Source organism: Branchiostoma belcheri, unplaced genomic scaffold (assembly GCF_001625305.1).
Source record: "Branchiostoma belcheri isolate BF01 breed outbred unplaced genomic scaffold, Haploidv18h27 scaffold181, whole genome shotgun sequence".
Classification (NCBI taxonomy): Eukaryota; Metazoa; Chordata; class Leptocardii; order Amphioxiformes; family Branchiostomatidae; genus Branchiostoma; species Branchiostoma belcheri.
Window position 1 is genome coordinate 348795 of NW_017803280.1, and position 18864 is coordinate 367658.

Here is an 18864-nt window from a genome sequence, read left to right on the forward strand (position 1 = left end):
TACTATATATATATATATATATATATATATATATATATATATATATATATATATATATATATATATATATATATATATATATATATATATATATATATATATTCAGTCATCCTTAAAAACATCAAATGTGCAACTGATTTGTTAAAACTTAATATTACATTAATTACTCGAGCTAATAGACAGGTATTACCTGATGTTTGTGTCATACGTTTGCTGTTCACAGCTCCGCCCCCTCCTCTTATGATTCCTGAAGTTCCGCAAGATGAAATCACATCGTCATCTTTCAAAATGGACATTCAGCGGGCGTCGTCGGAGAATGGCCCAATCTGGTAAGATCCACATTTAATTTGGAATGGGGGAGGGGGGATGTACCATGGATATGAAAATACCAACAACTAATATAGATATACTCAATGTATTCTTACAGCACTCTGAAAGTTCTATTGACCCCCTAGTCCACATAAACTCTCATAGGGATTATAACCATGTCAGTTGCTAGCAAAAAAAAGGCAATGGTTTTGCTACACAGGAAAAAAGGAGTAGCATATCACAGATCCGGAAAAATTCCATAGAAGTTTCTCCATAACATTTTAATGTAAAATAACCTACAGATTCGCAGCAAGGCTTAATATTGCTTACAACATTTCCACAAATATTAAAATAGTGTTTGAACTAACTTTTCCGTGTAATAAAAGATTCTGCATTCATTTTCATACATTTATTAACCTCAGTTGCTACCAGATCATCGTGGTACCCATGACATCAGAAGAGACCCTTGACACGCTCAGGTCCATTGGTCTCAGAGAGAACACAGTACTGACCAGTGAAACTACCGACATAGCCGCTGGACGTCGTGATTTACCTTATGTAGCAGATGCATTCTCAAGGTACAGTGATGTTATTTTAACGCATTGAAGCTATATGCCTTAGAAGGCAAGTCGATTCAGAGTATAGTCACCAGCCTGACTAAGACGCCACTAACTTTCCAGCGGGAGCTTTAAATTTAAAAAGCCCTGGACTTTAAGATCTATACTTGCATGTAGTTAGAATATCCTAAATTGATCACCACGATGTTTGGATTTCAATTAAAGTTGAATTTCAAACTGTTTCCTTTGTCTTTTCAGTGAAGAGTTTAGCAGCTCGATAACAGTAGGTAACGAACAACGTTGTGAAAATGACTGCTGCAACATCGGGCCAACAGGTCACCCAGACGGCAATGTGTACAACAAGGCCCTGAGGCCAAACACCATGTACACAGTGACAGTCCGGGCATTCAGTGTGTGTTCAAACGGAAGACGGAAGAGACAGGCAGCATCTGCGGGATCGGATGTAAGTTAGTCACTAAGATAGCCCCTAATAATATGCCTTACCTGGCAAATTGTCGGTTGGTGCTTTGACTGGCTTGTACGTAAGGAAAATGAACGTTTTGCTTATACATAGATAGATAGATTGGATTATACATGGATAGATTGGAATTCCGAAAAGACTGGTAATAGAATTGAAAGTGAGATAGAAAATATTGATAATTATACCTGTTCTTTTGCTTTTTCTTAGACGTTCACCTCCAGTGAATTCATAGAACCACAGCAGACAGGTAGGTAAACATGTTCCTAGCTAAAACATGGAAACAAAATTGCTAACGTTATGGATTTTCTCAAATAGTCAGCAGCGTGAATACTGTATAACGTATATGGTTTTCATATGGTTTATTTGCTTAATCGTTACAATTTCCAACAGTTAATCATTAGCATTTTATTTTGTAAAATCATTTTATTCAAACGTTTATACTGATTGTAATAGAATCTGGTGGTGGTGGTCCGGAACCTGTTACCAGTGTTGCTGGCCCGGTGGTGGGAGGTATCGTTGGTGTGGTTGCTGTAGCGGCCATAGTAGCAGGCGTCATCATTGGAAGGTACAACCATTGAATATTAGCTGTATCCTCTACCAGGCACCGCGGATCGCTGGAAAAACTTTAGAAATTGGCCAAAATAAAGGGAATATTGTACCCTTGGTGTTACCCGGCCAAAGAGGGTCCACTACCCGTGCGCTGCATATTGGACCCTCTCCTGTCGGCTAACACCCCTGGTATACTATTTCCTTCATTTTGGTCAATTTCTACAATTTTTTTAGCGATCCGCGATGCCTGGTGGAGGCTATATTATCTCTGCTATTGGATCATTAGTAAATATTTACAAAGCATTAGTGTGATTCTAACACATTTCATGAATTCTGTGCATATGCCATTCAACGATATAACTACATGTTCAAATGCCTTTAAAAAGGAGAAAGTGCCCCTTACTAAGGAAGAGAGATTCTATGGGTGGATCATCATCGTCTTCTGGTGTACGTGGAATTGACAACCTGGCTCAGCTGGAAAACCTGGCCCCAGATGAGGACCCGGATCATGCAAAACCTCCCGTCGCGCCAAGAAAACCAGGTAAAAACATCGAACATCTAGAATTAGAGAGGTCAACGCACTTCGTACAAAAGGTGATTGAGTGAGTTGGTGAGTGTGTGAGTATGTGAGTGAGTGGGTGGGTGGGTGAGTGAGTGAGTGAGTGAGTGAGTGAGTGAGAGTGAACGAGTGAGTGATTGAGAGTGAGTGAACGAGTGAGTGAGTGAGTGAGTGAGTGAGTGGGTGAGTGAGTGGGTTGGTGGGTGAGTGAGTGGGTGAGTGAGTGAGTGAGTGAGTGAGTGAGTGAGTGAGTGAGTGAGTGAGTGAGTGACTGACTGACTGACTGAGTGATATCAATGGTGCAAGCAGGTGCTGGCCGCAATGTTGGCGTCCCTAATTTCATTAAAATAGGTCGCATCGCAAGCGTATACAGCATCATGCGCATTTAATTATCCTTCCAGTAGTTTCTTCTTTAAGGTGTAGACATCCAATATGTTTTGGTAGGTACAATATACAAAAGGATATGATTTTCCCCTAGAACCCAAAAGGCATGGAGCGGCTGCTGCCAAAGCTACAGCGGCCTCAGCGTCTGTTCGAGACTACAAACAACCTGTTCCTGTCGAGTGCCTGGAGCACGAGTTTAACAGGAGACACGCAAACGACGACCAACTGTTCACTGAGGAATATAAGGTACATTGCATACATGTTCATTCATTCATTCATTACCTCCATGAAATGTGTCATGGAGGATATATTTTCAGTTGCGTTTATCTGTCCGTCTGTCTGTTGGTCAACAAGATAACTCAAGAACGCCTGGATGGATTGGTTTCATACTTGGTGTGTTGGTAGGGTGTGACGAAAACTGGAAATGATGAGATTTTGGTCCTCCTAGTGGCTTCCCTTGGTACTGCAGCGCAACTTCCGGTTTTGATATCTCGCGATCTGGACATGCTAGGGTGAAATTTTGATGGAAGGTAGCTCTCGTGCTTGGGAAGAAGTCATACGAGTTTGGGCCCCCTAGCGGCTTGTTCTGGAACTGCAGGGCACTTTCTGGCGAAATGTTTAAAAGCCAATAAGTCCAGACAGGAACAACATATTTTCATTATTTTTGGTGTGTAGTTCATTCATTCATTTTACCAGAGTAATACGCTCTGGTCTACTGACCTGGTTTTCAGGTATCTCCGGGGTAAAATACACAATATAGATGGGAAAACACACAATAAGAATATACATTACAGCTTCAACTCAACATACATTACAATTGTAAAAACATTTGCCACTCAAGTCCCACTCGCAGAGAGTCTTTGAAAGATGTTAAAGTTGAGAGCTGTCTTTGCTCCATGGAAAGTATGTAACTATACGCTTGCAGGAAAACTTCACCTAATTAAAGACTCAAATTTCTATATGCTTTCAATGTGCCTTGGCTACAGTGGTAGAAATACCTTTTGTCAGTGCTCTGTAATAGTACATTGTGAGTCCAATTTTTTTTGCAATTTGGAAATACTTTCTGCAAATACACTATACCACAATACTCTAAAAGCAATAATGATATAATTACATTTAGATATTTGATTATAATTACCCATAGCATGACTGTGATGTTATTTCTTTATTATAGCTATCATTCTGTTATTTCACAGTTACTTAGATATAGACAGCAAAAATATGTGAACAGCAGTGAATTGCGTGCTGTCTCCTTGTGAGAACCATTAAAAACCGATTCTGGCTGATTTTTGTCACTCTCCACAATTGCAAATTGTATGAATTTTTTTATCTGCAATCTTCACAATCCATTTACAATATGCAGAAAAAAGAGAGGTATTTCGAAAGTGTTGACTATAGGCTGTAGTATGTCAGGTGCATACTTAGGTACTCAGAACTTCCAACAGAAATGTATACCTTTCTTTTATCCCAGGCACTTCCAGACAATCTCGGGATGGCGCACGCTAAAGCGTATTTAAAGAAAGCAAACGGAGAGAAGAACAGATTCAAGAACGTGATCGCCTGTGAGCTACGCTTTTGTTATCTATTTTTTAAAACTTTAATCAAGAAAGATAGAAAAGTTTAATAATAAAACAAAGTATAAATGGTTGATTGCTCTAAAGCTTCCAGTGAAATATTATGGAACTCTATGATTATATATATGCAGAGAATATACATAATAAAAAACATTCGTGTAGACACAACTTCAGACAATGTGGCCTTATTGGGTTCTGTTAAATTCTTTGTCTTAACTGGTTGTGCTTTGAAAGCAAGTACTTTTACTTGCATTTCTCATCAATTTCGCCTTACGGTAGACCTTGTTCTTTAGCCAAGCGCCTTCAAATGTTTGTTTAACTTTATTTTGCAGATGACAATAACAGAGTGGTGCTCACTCCTGTTGAGGGAGATCCCGACTCGGACTACATCCACGCGTCTTACATTGATGTAAGTATCTTTTTGAATCACAGATAAGGATCTGGTCACAAGTGTCTTACAAAAGACGCACGATCAAGAGAAAATTCATTGGTATAGTCATGAGTGGGTCGCAAAAAATATAGATGCTCCTAGTATCTTGTTATGAAAAAGACTACCTTAGATTGGTGTTTTGTTCTGTCACAGCATGCTTCAAAATCCACAACATCAAAATCGTACGAAGGCCTACGAAGAAAGTAATCAAACAGTAACTGCTTATGTTGAACTGGGTCTTTTGATATGTTTCCATTGTTTTCTTTACATGTAGTGAAATAATTCCTATCCCATTTACAGGGCTACAAAGAGGAGAGGAAGTTCATTGCAGCTCAGGGTGAGTGGATTTCTCTTTTTAATGACTGTTTGAATGGCCTTCAACACAGTCGACACTAATGCTTCTCGGCCCAATTGTCTTGACTTGAGCGTTTTGGCTTTCAAGCTGCTAGGGACCTAACAATTTTTTTAATTATTCAGAAACACAGTGACAAAAACAAATGAAAAGACACGGACTACGTGACTGCGAACTCTAGTTGGGTTCACTTTATATTCCCACAACCGCTTCTCACTGAGAAAAAAAAAAGTATTTTACAAAACGTTGAAAAAGTGCGGATACATAAGTGACCTGGCCTGAGTCAAACCTCCCAAACAAATTTAAAGGGGAGGGGACTGCTAGAAGTGTCTGATATGAGACTATAATCTATGGAATTCGAACTAAGTGATAAACAAATTGCAATGCTGTGCTGTGCAGGTCCCAAACCAAACACTGTTCACGACTTTTGGCGGATGATGTGGGAGACCGGATCTACCGTCATCGTTATGGTTACAAACTTGGAAGAAAAGGGCAAGGTATGGATTTTACTTTACGGATAATCATTTTGCAGTTTTGAGACTAATTGTAAAAATTATGAGCTTTACTTAGAATTTCATCATCAAAATTGGTCGTTTTGTATCTGATTGATCTTTTCGACTTCAATTATTCTACTCATGTCCTATCAGTAATTCTAAGGGATAGGGGTTGGGACTTGCGCTCGTTGAATTTCATTTACTAAACCTCAATTAGCTTGTTTCGATTTTGTATATTTGTTTATTCGTCCATGTAATCAGTATATGTCTGTTTAATCATTTTGTGTAGATAGCGATGTTAATATAAGTTTCATGGAACTGGTTTTAATAAAAAAAAAAGTATGGAAGAAAGCTCTGCACGAATTATATATTTCATCAATAAAGCACCTTCATTTTTGCTTTATTGATGAATAGACGAGGCATCGCTTTTGCTTTATTGATACATAGACGTAGACAATGCTAAAATAAATCGCATTTATTTGAGCCCATTTATATACAAATTTTACTCATTCATGTGGTGTAAAAAAGAGTTGTCCGAGACGGAATATCCAATGTAACAGAGTTACCATAGTTCCTTCTTCTTTTAACAGATTAAATGTACCAAGTACTGGCCTGACTCCGGGGATGAAGTGTACGGCCAGATCAGCGTGACTTTGGCGGAGACTATCCCGATGGTCTACTACGTCTCCAGGGTCTTTCTAGTGTCAAAGGTAAGCATACACTACCAGCCACCAGAATGTATAACAAAAATGTTCTTTCTGTTCTGTTTACTTCAAAACGTCGTTTATAAAGATATTTACTATTCTCCTGTACTATCATAAACATTTTGATAGAAGTTACATGTTCGAAGTTAAAACCTTTTACAACACAATCTTTATGTTAATTGTTTATTGACTTCGTTCATTTACATATTGAAATACATGGCAGTTTCATCTGTATACAAAGAGGCTGAATTGCGCATTTTAGGCATGATCTATATTACATGATCAACATGATAATTACAAATCTATATCTATATTACATGATCAACATGATAACAAATTAAAAATCAGTCACTCTCGTCTATTGAAAAAGACTAGAGAGACTGGTGGAAGAATCTACGTGATAACAATTCCTTGTGTTGGAACAAAAGTTTTAACTTAAAAAACGTCACTGTTCTCTTCTTAAAACTATTTTTCACCTATTTGTCAAAACTCAAAATTCTTTGTTGGCCAGGGAGAGGAAAAGAAACGGAAGATCACACAGTTCCAGTTTTTGGGGTGGCCCGACTTTGGAGCCCCGAGGAACCCCGCCGAGCTGCTCAAGTTCCACCAGAAGGTCATGACCTCCATCACGTCACGTGAACGCCCCATCGTTGTCCACTGCAGGTACTTGAACCAATGGCAAGCTTGCACTTACCAACACATCCACCATATTAGTTTGTTGAATTTGAATGGGTCTGACCTATAAATGAAGACCAAAACTAGTACTACAAATGGAAAGTCAGATTTACCTGGTGACTTCAAGATTGAAGTTTACAATATGGTGGACATAACCTACATGTACGTCTTAGTCAGTACGTGAGTGAAACGACCCTATCCCTTATTCTCTAGTTTATTGAGGTTTATTGAGGAAAAACTCTCCGTTAGCTGCCCACCCAAGGGTGGCGGCTATTCTTCCAGGAGAGAGTACATAAAACATAATAATACATCAACATACAATTACATATACATAGAAATTATACATACATACATAAGTATACATAGTAGTAAAGCACAAAATACTATATAAGGTTTATGGGTATCTTGTGCCGTCATGCCACACATCATATTGTTAATATTAAAGCTCCTTGAATCATACAACATGGTGGGCAACACTAACGTTGGAACCAACCAATGACTGCAAACACTTATTCACCTATTCCTTATTAATTTTATGAACTAAATATTGTGTAATGTGGCTTATTATGTTCTTAATGAACCAAACCATTGTTTCTTCCCTCAGTGCTGGTGTTGGCCGTACGGGAACGTTCATCACTATGGACACCATGTTGGAAATGATGGCGGAGGAGGGGAAGGTGGATGTGTTCGGGTTTGTGTCGAAGACTCGACAGAGCCGGAGTCAGATGGTGCAGGCCGAGGTGATTAAAACTGTGTTTGTTAGAACAGCCTCCTCTCTAGCTATAGACTGTGTTTACATATGATAACTCTATTGCGCAACAGTTGCACATGGTACAAAGTATGGCATCTACTAACTTAAGTGAGTACATATCAAGTACATTTTCATAAGGCTAACGTAACTAATACAGAAGTGGGTGGCTAGTATGAGATATCAACTTACACAATCTTAGCAGGAGTTTCTAATATCCATACAGTCTTAAATATATATCCCTATGTATAGCATGTAGGGGTTGTCACAAGTCAATATGTATTTAAATTTTCTTTTCAAGTTCATCGTGGTAAATGCTGGAAAGGAATCTGATAGTCTAGTGTATAGTGTATTGCGTATATCAATATATTTACACAAGCTCTCGGCCGGGAGTTAATCCCCCCCCCCAAGGTGGCGTCAACCTTATGGACGGGCGGCCGCCAGCTAGCAGTATGATTTAGTCAGGCTACAATGTACCTCCCCTCGTGTTTGAATCGAACACACTTATCGATAAGGGATCCATCTGGATGTGAGCCCTTCCAAATCTCACACTCTATATCTGGTCTACAAGTTTTGATTGTTTCGCATTAAAGATAAAAGTTTAGCATTTTTTATCAGCATTTGGGTGGCTAAGCTACGCGTTTGTGTTTATGTTTGTCCAGGCTGGGTATGTTGGCAACACGTGGGTGTGGGAAGATAGAGTTGCAGGAGTTAGCTATAGAATTGCAGGATATTTGAGACATGGCGAAGATAATTATGCTTCAAAGTGTTTGCTCATTACCAAAAACAGTTTCTCAAGAAACTGTATATCATTTTTGAAATGTTTGGCATGCACATTGGTGCATGCGTAACCTTTCGTGATTTTTAAATTGATGTTCTTCCCTGATTATCTTCCCCAGGCCCAGTACATTTTCATCTACCGCGCCCTCCTGGAGCAGTATCTGTACGGGGACACGGAGGTGGAGGTAGCCAGCATCCACCGGCATCTTCAGAACCTCAAGAGCGAGGATGAAGACTCTCATAAGACTGGTCTCGAGATGGAGTTTGAGGTATGTTGTATCTCACCCTGGGTGCCAGACTCGTTTCGGGCCGTTTGCCGTTTTCCTTCTGCAGCCAGAAGCCCTTCGCCCGACTGTCTAAATTACCGCTACGGAGGAGTCGAGCTCGAACCCGGCTCAACTTCCCCGTAGCGGGCGAAGGGCTTGAGGCTGCAGATGGAAAAAGGCAAACGGCCCGAAACGAGTCTGGCACCCATGGTAATTGTATCTCAACATCTAGTAAAACGAAAAGACACGAACAGTCTTTTGTACCTCGTGAGCTGAAGTACTTGTCTAAAACCTGATCTTTGTATTATCTTAGTGGTTTTATGATGTTATTCATCATGATTTTGGAATGTTTAACTGATGTCTTAATTGTTGTAGTAAGTTTTTGTGCTGTATTTTACCGCTAATATATGTATGCAGATATATGTATGATTTGTGCTATTTTTATCCATAACAATGGGCACATGTATAAATACTCAACTGGCCCCAACTGGAAGTGTACAGGCGGTCACTGAGGTACTCGGGGGCGACTGTGTGGAATTCCTTGCCACCACATGTACGAGCAGCCCAGTCATTGGGAACATTTAGAAGTATGACAAGGAACTTGGACTGATAACGGACTGATGATTTGCTATTTATTTTTGTATTATATTTTGATTTGCATTTTGTTTTGATTTTGTATTATATTTTGGTTTGATCTGTAATTCCGTGACCCCGCCCTCACCCTCGACCTTGTTGAAAAGCGGTATGTACCGAACAAGCATTCGAGATTAAATAAAGGCTTACTACTACTACTACTACTACTCAACATACTAGTATTTTATGCACTTCACTGTGACATGCCAGACGATATTCAATAGATCTGAATCAAAAACCGTGCTTCATCTATAACCGTGCTTGTGCATAGTTGTGTATCGTACAGGCGTATGTGTAACCCTTTATAACTTTTGGGATATGGGAGTATTGCTTTGGGTGGCTAAGCTGCGGGTGTGTATGTATGTTTGCCCAGACAGGGTAGGTTGCCAATACGTGGATGTAGGAAGTTAGATTGCAGGAGTTCGAAAGGTCAGACACGGGAAATGGTGAAAAATGTCACATTTCGAAGTTGACATGGGTTGGACACTTTAGGAAGCCAGAGATAGCACGAGTAACCCTCCAACCCTACACAGTTTCTGCCCTAGCCCCGATCAAACGCGGCATGCAATCTCCTAGGCAGTTCCATAAAATTCACACCAACCCCAAATTATTATTTTTTTATTTTAAATTTTTTTTCTATTTTATTTATTTACAAAGTTAGTATTCTTATATCACAAGTTGGAACATGCCATTGCGTCTCGGAGGGGGAAACTGCAGAAACATCGGGGCAAGTCGGGGGCTTTATTTAAGGCTTGAGCTTTTGATACCAATCACTGGGAGGCTTTATTTATTTATGTCTGTTTTTTTTTTGTTTATAGATAAAAAAAACATGAAAAAAATTTTAAAAAAATTATTAACTCCGATTACTTGTTCAAACAGAAGCTCACCAGTATTCCGATCGACAAGGCTAACATGCGCAACGGCAACCTGCCTGAAAACATCTCCAAGAACAGGTTGCTCCAGGTCCTACCATGTGAGTAGTGAAGATTATTTCGTCTTTCTACTTCAATTGGCCATGTTGATTTGATTATATCAATGACATCCGCGCGCGCATGAATTTTCGGCCGTTTAAAAAAAGGTTCCAACCATATTGTAAATCGAACAAAACAGTTGCAAATTAAGAAAATATATACTGCAAGTTGAAAAAAAAACAAATATCGGAAAAGGATAACAATGTCATAGAATTCCAAAATCAAACGAAAAGGCGAAAATGGAAAGAAATGAATTTGAAGAGTAGATTATTCGTCATACCATACTCTGTGTCATTTGTTCAACCTTCATGACCACGTAGATTTCATGTTGAAAGCAACTTTTTTGTCAAACTTTTTTTTATTCGAACGCTCGCATCAGTTTTGGGGTTGCACAGAGGATGTCATCCATATAATCAAATCAACATGACCTTACAGATAGTAATAATGCTGGGCAACCTACAGTTTGATTAGTTTGTATAGTATACTAGTCATGTTTAACATACCGATCAATCAATCAATCAATCAATCATTTAGTTGTGTTTGTAGACAATACCTAGTTTTGCCATCTATAAGACGTAAATAGATGTTAATCATTCCATTATTACATACATGTGAACTTTCTTTGTTGTCATCGGTCCCAGACGACACATCTCGAGTTTTCTTGCTGCACAAGACAGGAGTGACAGGATCAGACTATATCAACGCGTCCTTTATCGACGTAAGTTCACGAACACGCACTAAACCCTAGAAGTAACATTTGCAAAGCAAATACATAATGTTTACCTTCAGACATGGTCTGCCCTGTTAATGTTTACTCAACCACATTCACATACATATGTACTACAAGTATATGGTGACAGGAGTAGAGGAGACCATGAAATTGCAACATTATGTTACCCAACACCAGTCACCATGGTGACAGACGTCAACAAATCATGTCATTGGTCAGGTCAGAGGTTAGTGTTTGGAACAGAAGAAGAAGCGTAGTAAAAATAATATGTTTTCCTTCGGTAAACATAATAAAACACAAATGTCTTGTATGGCATCATAGAAATGTTGATTCCTGGAGTTTCGTGATGTTTGAAAATACACTCTGTTCTAAAAATTTCGAGATGTGTGTTATACTTGAATTATTTTAGCCCTTTAATAAGATTTGTTTATTCATACCATTTATTTAGTACTGAAAATTATTGTTTTTAAAACGTGCTAATTCCTTTTACATGGGATAGTCAAATACTTTTCAGTACTAAAGAAATGGGATAAATGATTAGATCTCTTTACCTGCGATGTTTCAACTATAAGGAATGTATCTTTAATCTAAGTATAACCGTTTAAGTATAGATGTATCACAAAACGTAAACGTTGTCTCAACGTTTAAATTAAATCGAATAAAATATAGTAATTATTATAATACCCTTGAGCATTATTATTTTTTTAAGTAAATAAAAGACCTTTATTGTACACACATACCCACTGGGTTAAGTACAGGTCACAGTAAAAGGTTGGTATACAGATAACTTTACATATTTACATCTTCAAGTAACTACAATTAAGTAAATTTAATAAATTCGGTTTCTTCTTGTTGTAGTAATGGTAAGAAGGTAAGAACAGGCATGTTTCAATATAGAAGGTTTTTCTAAGCTCATTAGAAATACAAAATTATCTGTACAGCTTAGATGTATGAAGAAGGGGAACATTGTATCATATTGTATCAGAATATTATTATCATCAACAACTAATTACATGTACCACATCTTTGCAGGGTTACCGTGAGAAGGACGCGTACATCGCCACGCAGGGCCCGCTGGACCGGACTGTGGAGGACTTCTGGAGGATGGTGTGGGAGTGGAACTCCTGCTCTATCGTCATGCTGACGGAATTACAGGAGAAACAACGGGTAAGCGCACACATTATCCTCGTTCAAAATGTGTGGTCTTGTGGCATAGCGGTAGCGTGTTCGGCCTTGAACCAAAAGGTTACGGGTTCGAATCCTACCTTGTCACCGATCTTGTTCCCTCGGGAAAGGCACTTTACACGACTTTCCTCACTTCACTCAGGTGATAATGAGTACCTAGCCTTGGTTAGGGACGTCCCTTGGTTAGGGACGTCCCTTAACTGGAGGTCCGATCCTGTGTTTGGGGAGAACCACACCCAACGCAGAACCCACCGCACCTTTCGGAAAAGATTAGGGGCATTCTCCGGTGTGCGATGGTCCAAATACGTATCTGATTATTCACTACGGACTCCAGGAAGAGTAGTGTGAAATCCTAACCAACCAACCAACCAACCAACCAACCAACCAACCAAACAAACAAACAAACAAACAAACAAACAAACAAACTGTGCATGCAATAGGTCAAAGGTGAAGGCCCCTGACTTGCAGACACTTCTTACCTTAAGTCCTTGTTTGTTATCATGTCTGGATGTGCTTTGTTTATGTTCAATTGTAACTTTTACATTTTTGCCCATTTGGAACCTTGAACCCGCTTATATTATGATAAATTATACGGAGTTTTTAGGCGTATTCTTGTAGAATAAATGCATTGGAATCTTCATAACCTGTAGGCGTAAACTCAAGTTTTGTTCATGGCATTAAGAACGAGAAACATGATCCCTAACATGCCATTGTCACTGCCATTGTCTTTACAGAGTACATGTGCACGGTACTGGCCAACGGAGGGGTCCAAGACATACGGGGACCTCACGGTCAGGCTGGACGACACGGGCGAGTTTGGGGACTTCACGCGCCGTACATTCTCATTGGAGGATGGAAAGGTAAAAATTAAAGGCATCCGATGCAGTTTTTAGGGCTTGTAAACTCGATTTTTCAAAGCCAATATTCTAGTTACTCTCCAAGCAGAGGTTTGGGTTTGGGGGGTATTTTTAGCGTGTTTTTAGGCTTTTTTATCGGGGTTTCTCTTTTGCACTGAATTTTTTCCCACCTAAACCCAAAACAAAAATTCAGTGCAAAAGAGAAACCCCGATAAAAAAGCCTAAAAACACGCTAAAAAATACCCCCAAAACCCAAACCTCTGCTTGGAGAGTATATTCTAGTCACTTATCTGCATACTGAGTTGCAACCACACTATCCCAATGTATATTGACCCTCATGGAGCAAAAATTCAAAACCTCTGATGGAAAATGGTTACCGGAAGGGCCCTGGATTGATTTTTAGGCTGCTCCCCAGAAAATAAAGAACTCATCTTGAGGCTTGTTTCTGCAGCTTTAAATGCCCAAAGTACGAAATGCTGACTCAAATGTGCTAATGTGAAGCAGTATGTGTCAATACACAAAGATTGCCGCATTCAGAATATTTCGAGTTTTGCCCTGACATATATTTCATACCTCCATGTAAATTGTTTTGGGGGGATTTGCCTCATTCAAAAATAAAATCATAATTACCATAATCCAGTTGAATTTATGGTTTTCTGCCTATTTTGCTTGTGAAATTCCTATCTTTTGGCAATATATCAAGTCGACATGTTGTCAGTGATTATGCAAATATTAACATAATATATGCTAATATTAACATAATATATGCATATTAATGTTAACCTTGACGGAAGAATAGGTTTATTTACCATGGTGCAAAAAATATCCAACGCAATGCCTCCAGCACTTTAAGGAGTGAGCAAATGCCACACATAGATTGTTAACTATGATCGATATTCCCTTGCAGGGTGAAAAGAGTCGCACTATTCACCAGTTTCACTTCCACGCATGGCCGCAGTACGGCGCTCCTGACAACGCTGCCGGAATCATCGACCTGATTGGTCAGGTTCAAAAGCAACAGCAACTGTCTGGCAACGGACCAATCACCGTACACTGCAGGTGAACCCCGATTTAAAAAAAAAATTATAATCAAAACAGGTGTAGACATCCTTTTATAGCCCCAAATGTTACGATAAGAGCCATGAAGTCAACACAAAAGGCTGGGTTAATATTTAAACAATGACTTTTGAACGTTTAATCAAATGACTGCATTGATAGATGGAAAAACTGTAACAAGTAGGAAGAAAAGGACTTTCCTCGGGGTTTGGGAGCAAAATATAAGCTGATTCAGAACCAGAATCTTTTTTTTTTCAAATCAGAAACAATGAAGAGGCGAATCCGAGAACTAACAAATTAAATTGTCGTGGCCTACGGTATTTTTGTCTAATATCATAAATTTTGTACAGATATGTTGCTACTTTCAACTCAATACTCAATAACATCCATCTGTTCTTTTGAATTTTATTCTGCAGTTCTGGCGCAGGCCGCACGGGGACGTTCTGCGCCATCAGCACAGTTCTGGAGCAGGTGAAAACAGAGGGAACCTGTGACGTCTTTCAGACTGTCAAGGCTTTGAGACAGCAGCGACCCCACATGGTGCAGACCATTGTAAGTGATAACACACTGCATTCTTAAAGGCATTCAATGCGATTTCAGGACAGCAAAACTGGAAATATTCTGAATAAGGCAATTTTTGTGATGTTGACACATACTGCTTCACTTTAGCACATTTGAGTCAGTATCTCATACTTCTGGCTTTTAAAATTGCAGAAACAAGCCCCAAGATAAGTTCTTTAGTTTCTGGGTGGTACCCTTAAAAATGGGCCAATGGCCCTTCCATTTACCATTTTCCATCAGAATGTTTTCTCCATGACGGTCAATATACATTGGGGTAGTGTGGATTTAACTCAGTAACACGGTTCTGTAGATAAATTGTTAGAATATTGGCTTTGAAAAATCAGGTTTCCAAGCCCTAAAAACTGCAGTGGATGGCCCATACAACCATTCTATGAAAAGTTAACATAGTCATGTGCAATGAACTATTTATTTTATTGTATTATGTTGCATTAATAAGAAACTTCAGCATCTTTACGATGAATCAATGTATTTAATTACTATTAGTAAGTATAATCTTATTTATTAAATCATTTTCCATGTTACATTTTTCAGGACCAGTACCAGTTCTGTTACCAGGCAATTGTGGAGTACCTGGACAGTTTTGACCACTACTCAAACTTTTCCTAGATAGTGTGTGTAATATAGACTTCACTGACTATATACAATGCACTCAGCAAAATTGTTACAAATTTTGCTATGCTTGAGGTTCACTTGTGCTGGGTAGGACCTATTAGGCCATGTTGATTTGATTATATGGATGACATCCTCTGGGAACCCCAAAACTGATGCAAGCGCGCGAATGAAAAAAAAAAGTTTTGCAAAAAAAAAGTTGCTTTCATGAAATCTACGTTGTTATGGAGGTCGAACAAATGACACAGAGTATGGTATGGCGAATAATCTACTCTTTAAATTCATTTCTTTGCATTTTAGTTTTTGTTTGATTTTGGCATTCTACGACGTTGGAATCGTTTTCAAATATTTTTTTTTGCAACTTTCGGTATAGATTTGCTCATTTTGCAACTGTTTTGTACAATTTACAGTGTGGTTGGAAACTTTTTTTTTTGTTGGAAACGGCCGAAAATTCATGCGCGCGCGGATGTCATCCATATAATCAAATCAACATGGCCTTACTAGTATATAAAATAATCTTTAAACTAGTAAGGTAACATTTTAAAAGCATAGTGCATAGTGTTTACCTTCAAATATGGGCTGCTCTGTTACTCTTACACAAACACATTCACACATATGGTCAGACAGGAGTCTAAATCCCTCCAGCTATAAAATTGCAACATGATGTGACCCAACGCTAGTTACCATGGTGAGAGATGGTCTGGTTCAGGCCATTGACGTTATTGGTTTAGAGAAGAAGAAACAGAGCAAAAATAATATTTTTCTTTGTATAAACATAAATAGAATCAACACAAAGAAGTGCACACATATCTTTATACTATGTGAATTACAAATATGTGACTCAACGAGCGGAAAGCCAGCTATCACAGATAGATTGTAGTGTTATTCGTCTCCAGTGATGTATATGATGTTTATAGGTGTAGAATATAGGTAGTTATTTTAGCCACTTTATGTTGCTGAGAACCTAATTGATGCCTTACTGTTATAGGTATGTAGTATGTTATTTCTATACTTATCAAGTTACATTGGAAGTTTTTGTCACCAGGGCAAGTAAAGCATTTCATTTGTCATCAGGCCACAGCAAGTAATTTTTATGGATGACATCAGTGCCCGCATTAATTTTTGCCTGATTTGGGGAAAAAAAAGAAATTTTTTCTTCTGACAGTGGTCAACATGCTGAAAGTGGGCAAATATGTGTGTTGCCATGCCGTAACATGGATGGCAGATAACTATGAAGAGAGGAGACAAGACAAGGATCTGATTTAATGTTTTGTCTTCTACCTTGATGCAGTGATTATTTCATTCCTTTTATAAGTGATGTTCCAAAATGAATCAAAACCGTTTGTACAATGATTAAAAACTTTTCTATTCAGTGAGAAATGGATGTTGTAGTAGTTGGCAGTATAGGTATCATTTCTTGTTTACAAGGTTCATGATGTCAAAATTGGAAAATGTAGGAATCTTGTTTGTGTGAGCCCTCCTTGTTTTTTTTTACCCTCTTGCATTAGATTTAGAGTCTGTGGAGGATGTTTTCCATAAAATTTACTTGCTGCGGCCTAATGTGCTTGCTGTTTACAGGTGTAGAATATTAGATAGTTTTTAGCCACTTTATGTTGCAGAGAACCTTATCAATTAAGGGTTAATGACCCGCCCCGAGGTGAATATGGTGTGATAAAGCCTTGTCAGTTGCCATAACCACCGAATGAAGCCACCAAGTGAGCGCAGCCTATCCAAACTGATGCAGTTAAGAGTGACACAATGTACAATTTACCCGTTGCACATGCTGAATAGAACATAGTTCCATTTGGAGTCACCTGAGGTCACTGGGTAGAGTTCACGTTAACTGGGTCACAGGCAGGGAACAGGTGTTCTTATGGGAGTTACCCGAGGTCATTGGAGCACAACTCAAGTTATTTTTGGATTTTTTAGAACTAGAGCCGTGTTCTATTGGGTCACCTGAGGTCATATGCGGGTGATTATTGGGTTGTTTAATGTATGGATTTGGATAAATAAATACCCGATTTTGACTCTATTTGTGACAATACGGCGACATAAGGAATGTGGAATGGAGCCTTCTGATTGGTCAACGTCACCCGTCTATATGATAATTAAGGGTTAATGTCCCGCCCCGAGGTGAATATGGTGTGATAAAGCCTTGTCAGTTCCTATAACCACCGAATAAAGCCACCAAGTGAGCGCAGCGAACGAGGTGGCTTTATGAGGTGGTTATAGCAACTGACAAGGCTTTATCACACCATATTCACTGAGAAAGGGCGGGATATTAACGCTATTATCATATAGCTTACACGATAGCCTATCCAAACTGATGCAGTGAAGAGTGACACAATGTACAATTTACCCCTTGCACATGCTGAATAGAACATAGAATATTTGTTCCATCTGGAGTCACCTGAGGTCACTGGGGGGGTTCACGTTCTATGGCCTTCTATCTGGGTCACAGGCAGGGAACAGGTGTTCTTATGGGAGTCACCCGAGGTCATCGGAACACAACTCAAGTTATTTTTGGGTTTTTTAGAACTAGAGCCGTGTTCTATTGGGTCACCTGAGGTCATATGCGGGTGATTATTCATTTTGTTTAATGTATGGATTGGGATGAATAAATACCCGATTTTGACTCTATTTGTGACATTACGGCGACATAAAGAATGTGGAATGGAGCCTTCTGATTGGTCAACGTCACCCGTCTATATGATAATGCCTTAAAATACATGTATTTAATATGTTAGTTCTTGTTCTTCAGCTACATTGTAAGTTCTTGTCACCAGGGCAAGTAAAACATCTCAATTGTCATTTCTGTAGATCCTGTATGTAAATGTTGAATCAATTACAAGTATAGATTTAGAATTATGTCAGTAATGTTACATGTGAAACATAGTTTCATAGTCACAGTATATTTCTTGACATACTAACTATTCAGTTTAGTGTATTGTTCAGAATGTTCTGATATGTTTTTGCTGTGATATCACTGTTGCAAAAATTGTCGTTTGCCATGTTTGAAATAAAATGATTAACACCACAATGTGTATTGTTGTGATTCTGTTTATAATACTATGACTGTTGCTAGTAATGGTAATAAGTGGGGTAGAGGACCTTCAGAATTGGACTAGAGTACAACAAGATGGGATTTCAACCTAACTTTTTCATGTATCCCCTTGCATTGCTAGAGATGAGCATAGGGTATAGAATTTTCTTCTTACACAACCATGGAGTTTCTCACCTGCTTACGTTTCGATGTCTATCAGACACCTTCCTCAGAGCTTCTGACTGGAGTTCTGCAACTCGCCGCTATTTAACGCCAAAGTAGGTGGCGCTTTTGCGGCGAGAATGCAATCCCAAACGTGGCTGAGCTGTGGCTGGG

At 38.9% G+C, this 18864-nt stretch overlaps 1 protein-coding gene across 1 annotated transcript in view; it reads left to right on the forward strand.

Annotated features, from left to right (window-relative positions):
- Positions 1-15671, forward strand: part of LOC109467551 (receptor-type tyrosine-protein phosphatase alpha-like) — a 29486-nt gene extending 13815 nt beyond the window's left edge. The window contains exons 6-27 of the mRNA XM_019765572.1: positions 224-329; positions 732-887; positions 1125-1329; positions 1555-1594; positions 1801-1912; positions 2283-2437; positions 2934-3085; positions 4311-4401; positions 4746-4822; positions 5144-5180; positions 5595-5692; positions 6280-6399; positions 6905-7056; positions 7673-7808; positions 8716-8865; positions 10375-10468; positions 11108-11184; positions 12229-12363; positions 13116-13241; positions 14146-14297; positions 14711-14846; positions 15408-15671. Coding sequence (XP_019621131.1) covers positions 224-329; positions 732-887; positions 1125-1329; positions 1555-1594; positions 1801-1912; positions 2283-2437; positions 2934-3085; positions 4311-4401; positions 4746-4822; positions 5144-5180; positions 5595-5692; positions 6280-6399; positions 6905-7056; positions 7673-7808; positions 8716-8865; positions 10375-10468; positions 11108-11184; positions 12229-12363; positions 13116-13241; positions 14146-14297; positions 14711-14846; positions 15408-15482 — 2582 coding nt within the window. The 3' untranslated portion in view covers positions 15483-15671. The remainder of the gene's footprint in view (positions 1-223; positions 330-731; positions 888-1124; positions 1330-1554; positions 1595-1800; positions 1913-2282; positions 2438-2933; positions 3086-4310; positions 4402-4745; positions 4823-5143; positions 5181-5594; positions 5693-6279; positions 6400-6904; positions 7057-7672; positions 7809-8715; positions 8866-10374; positions 10469-11107; positions 11185-12228; positions 12364-13115; positions 13242-14145; positions 14298-14710; positions 14847-15407) is intronic.
- Positions 15672-18864: the final 3193 nt, after the last annotated feature.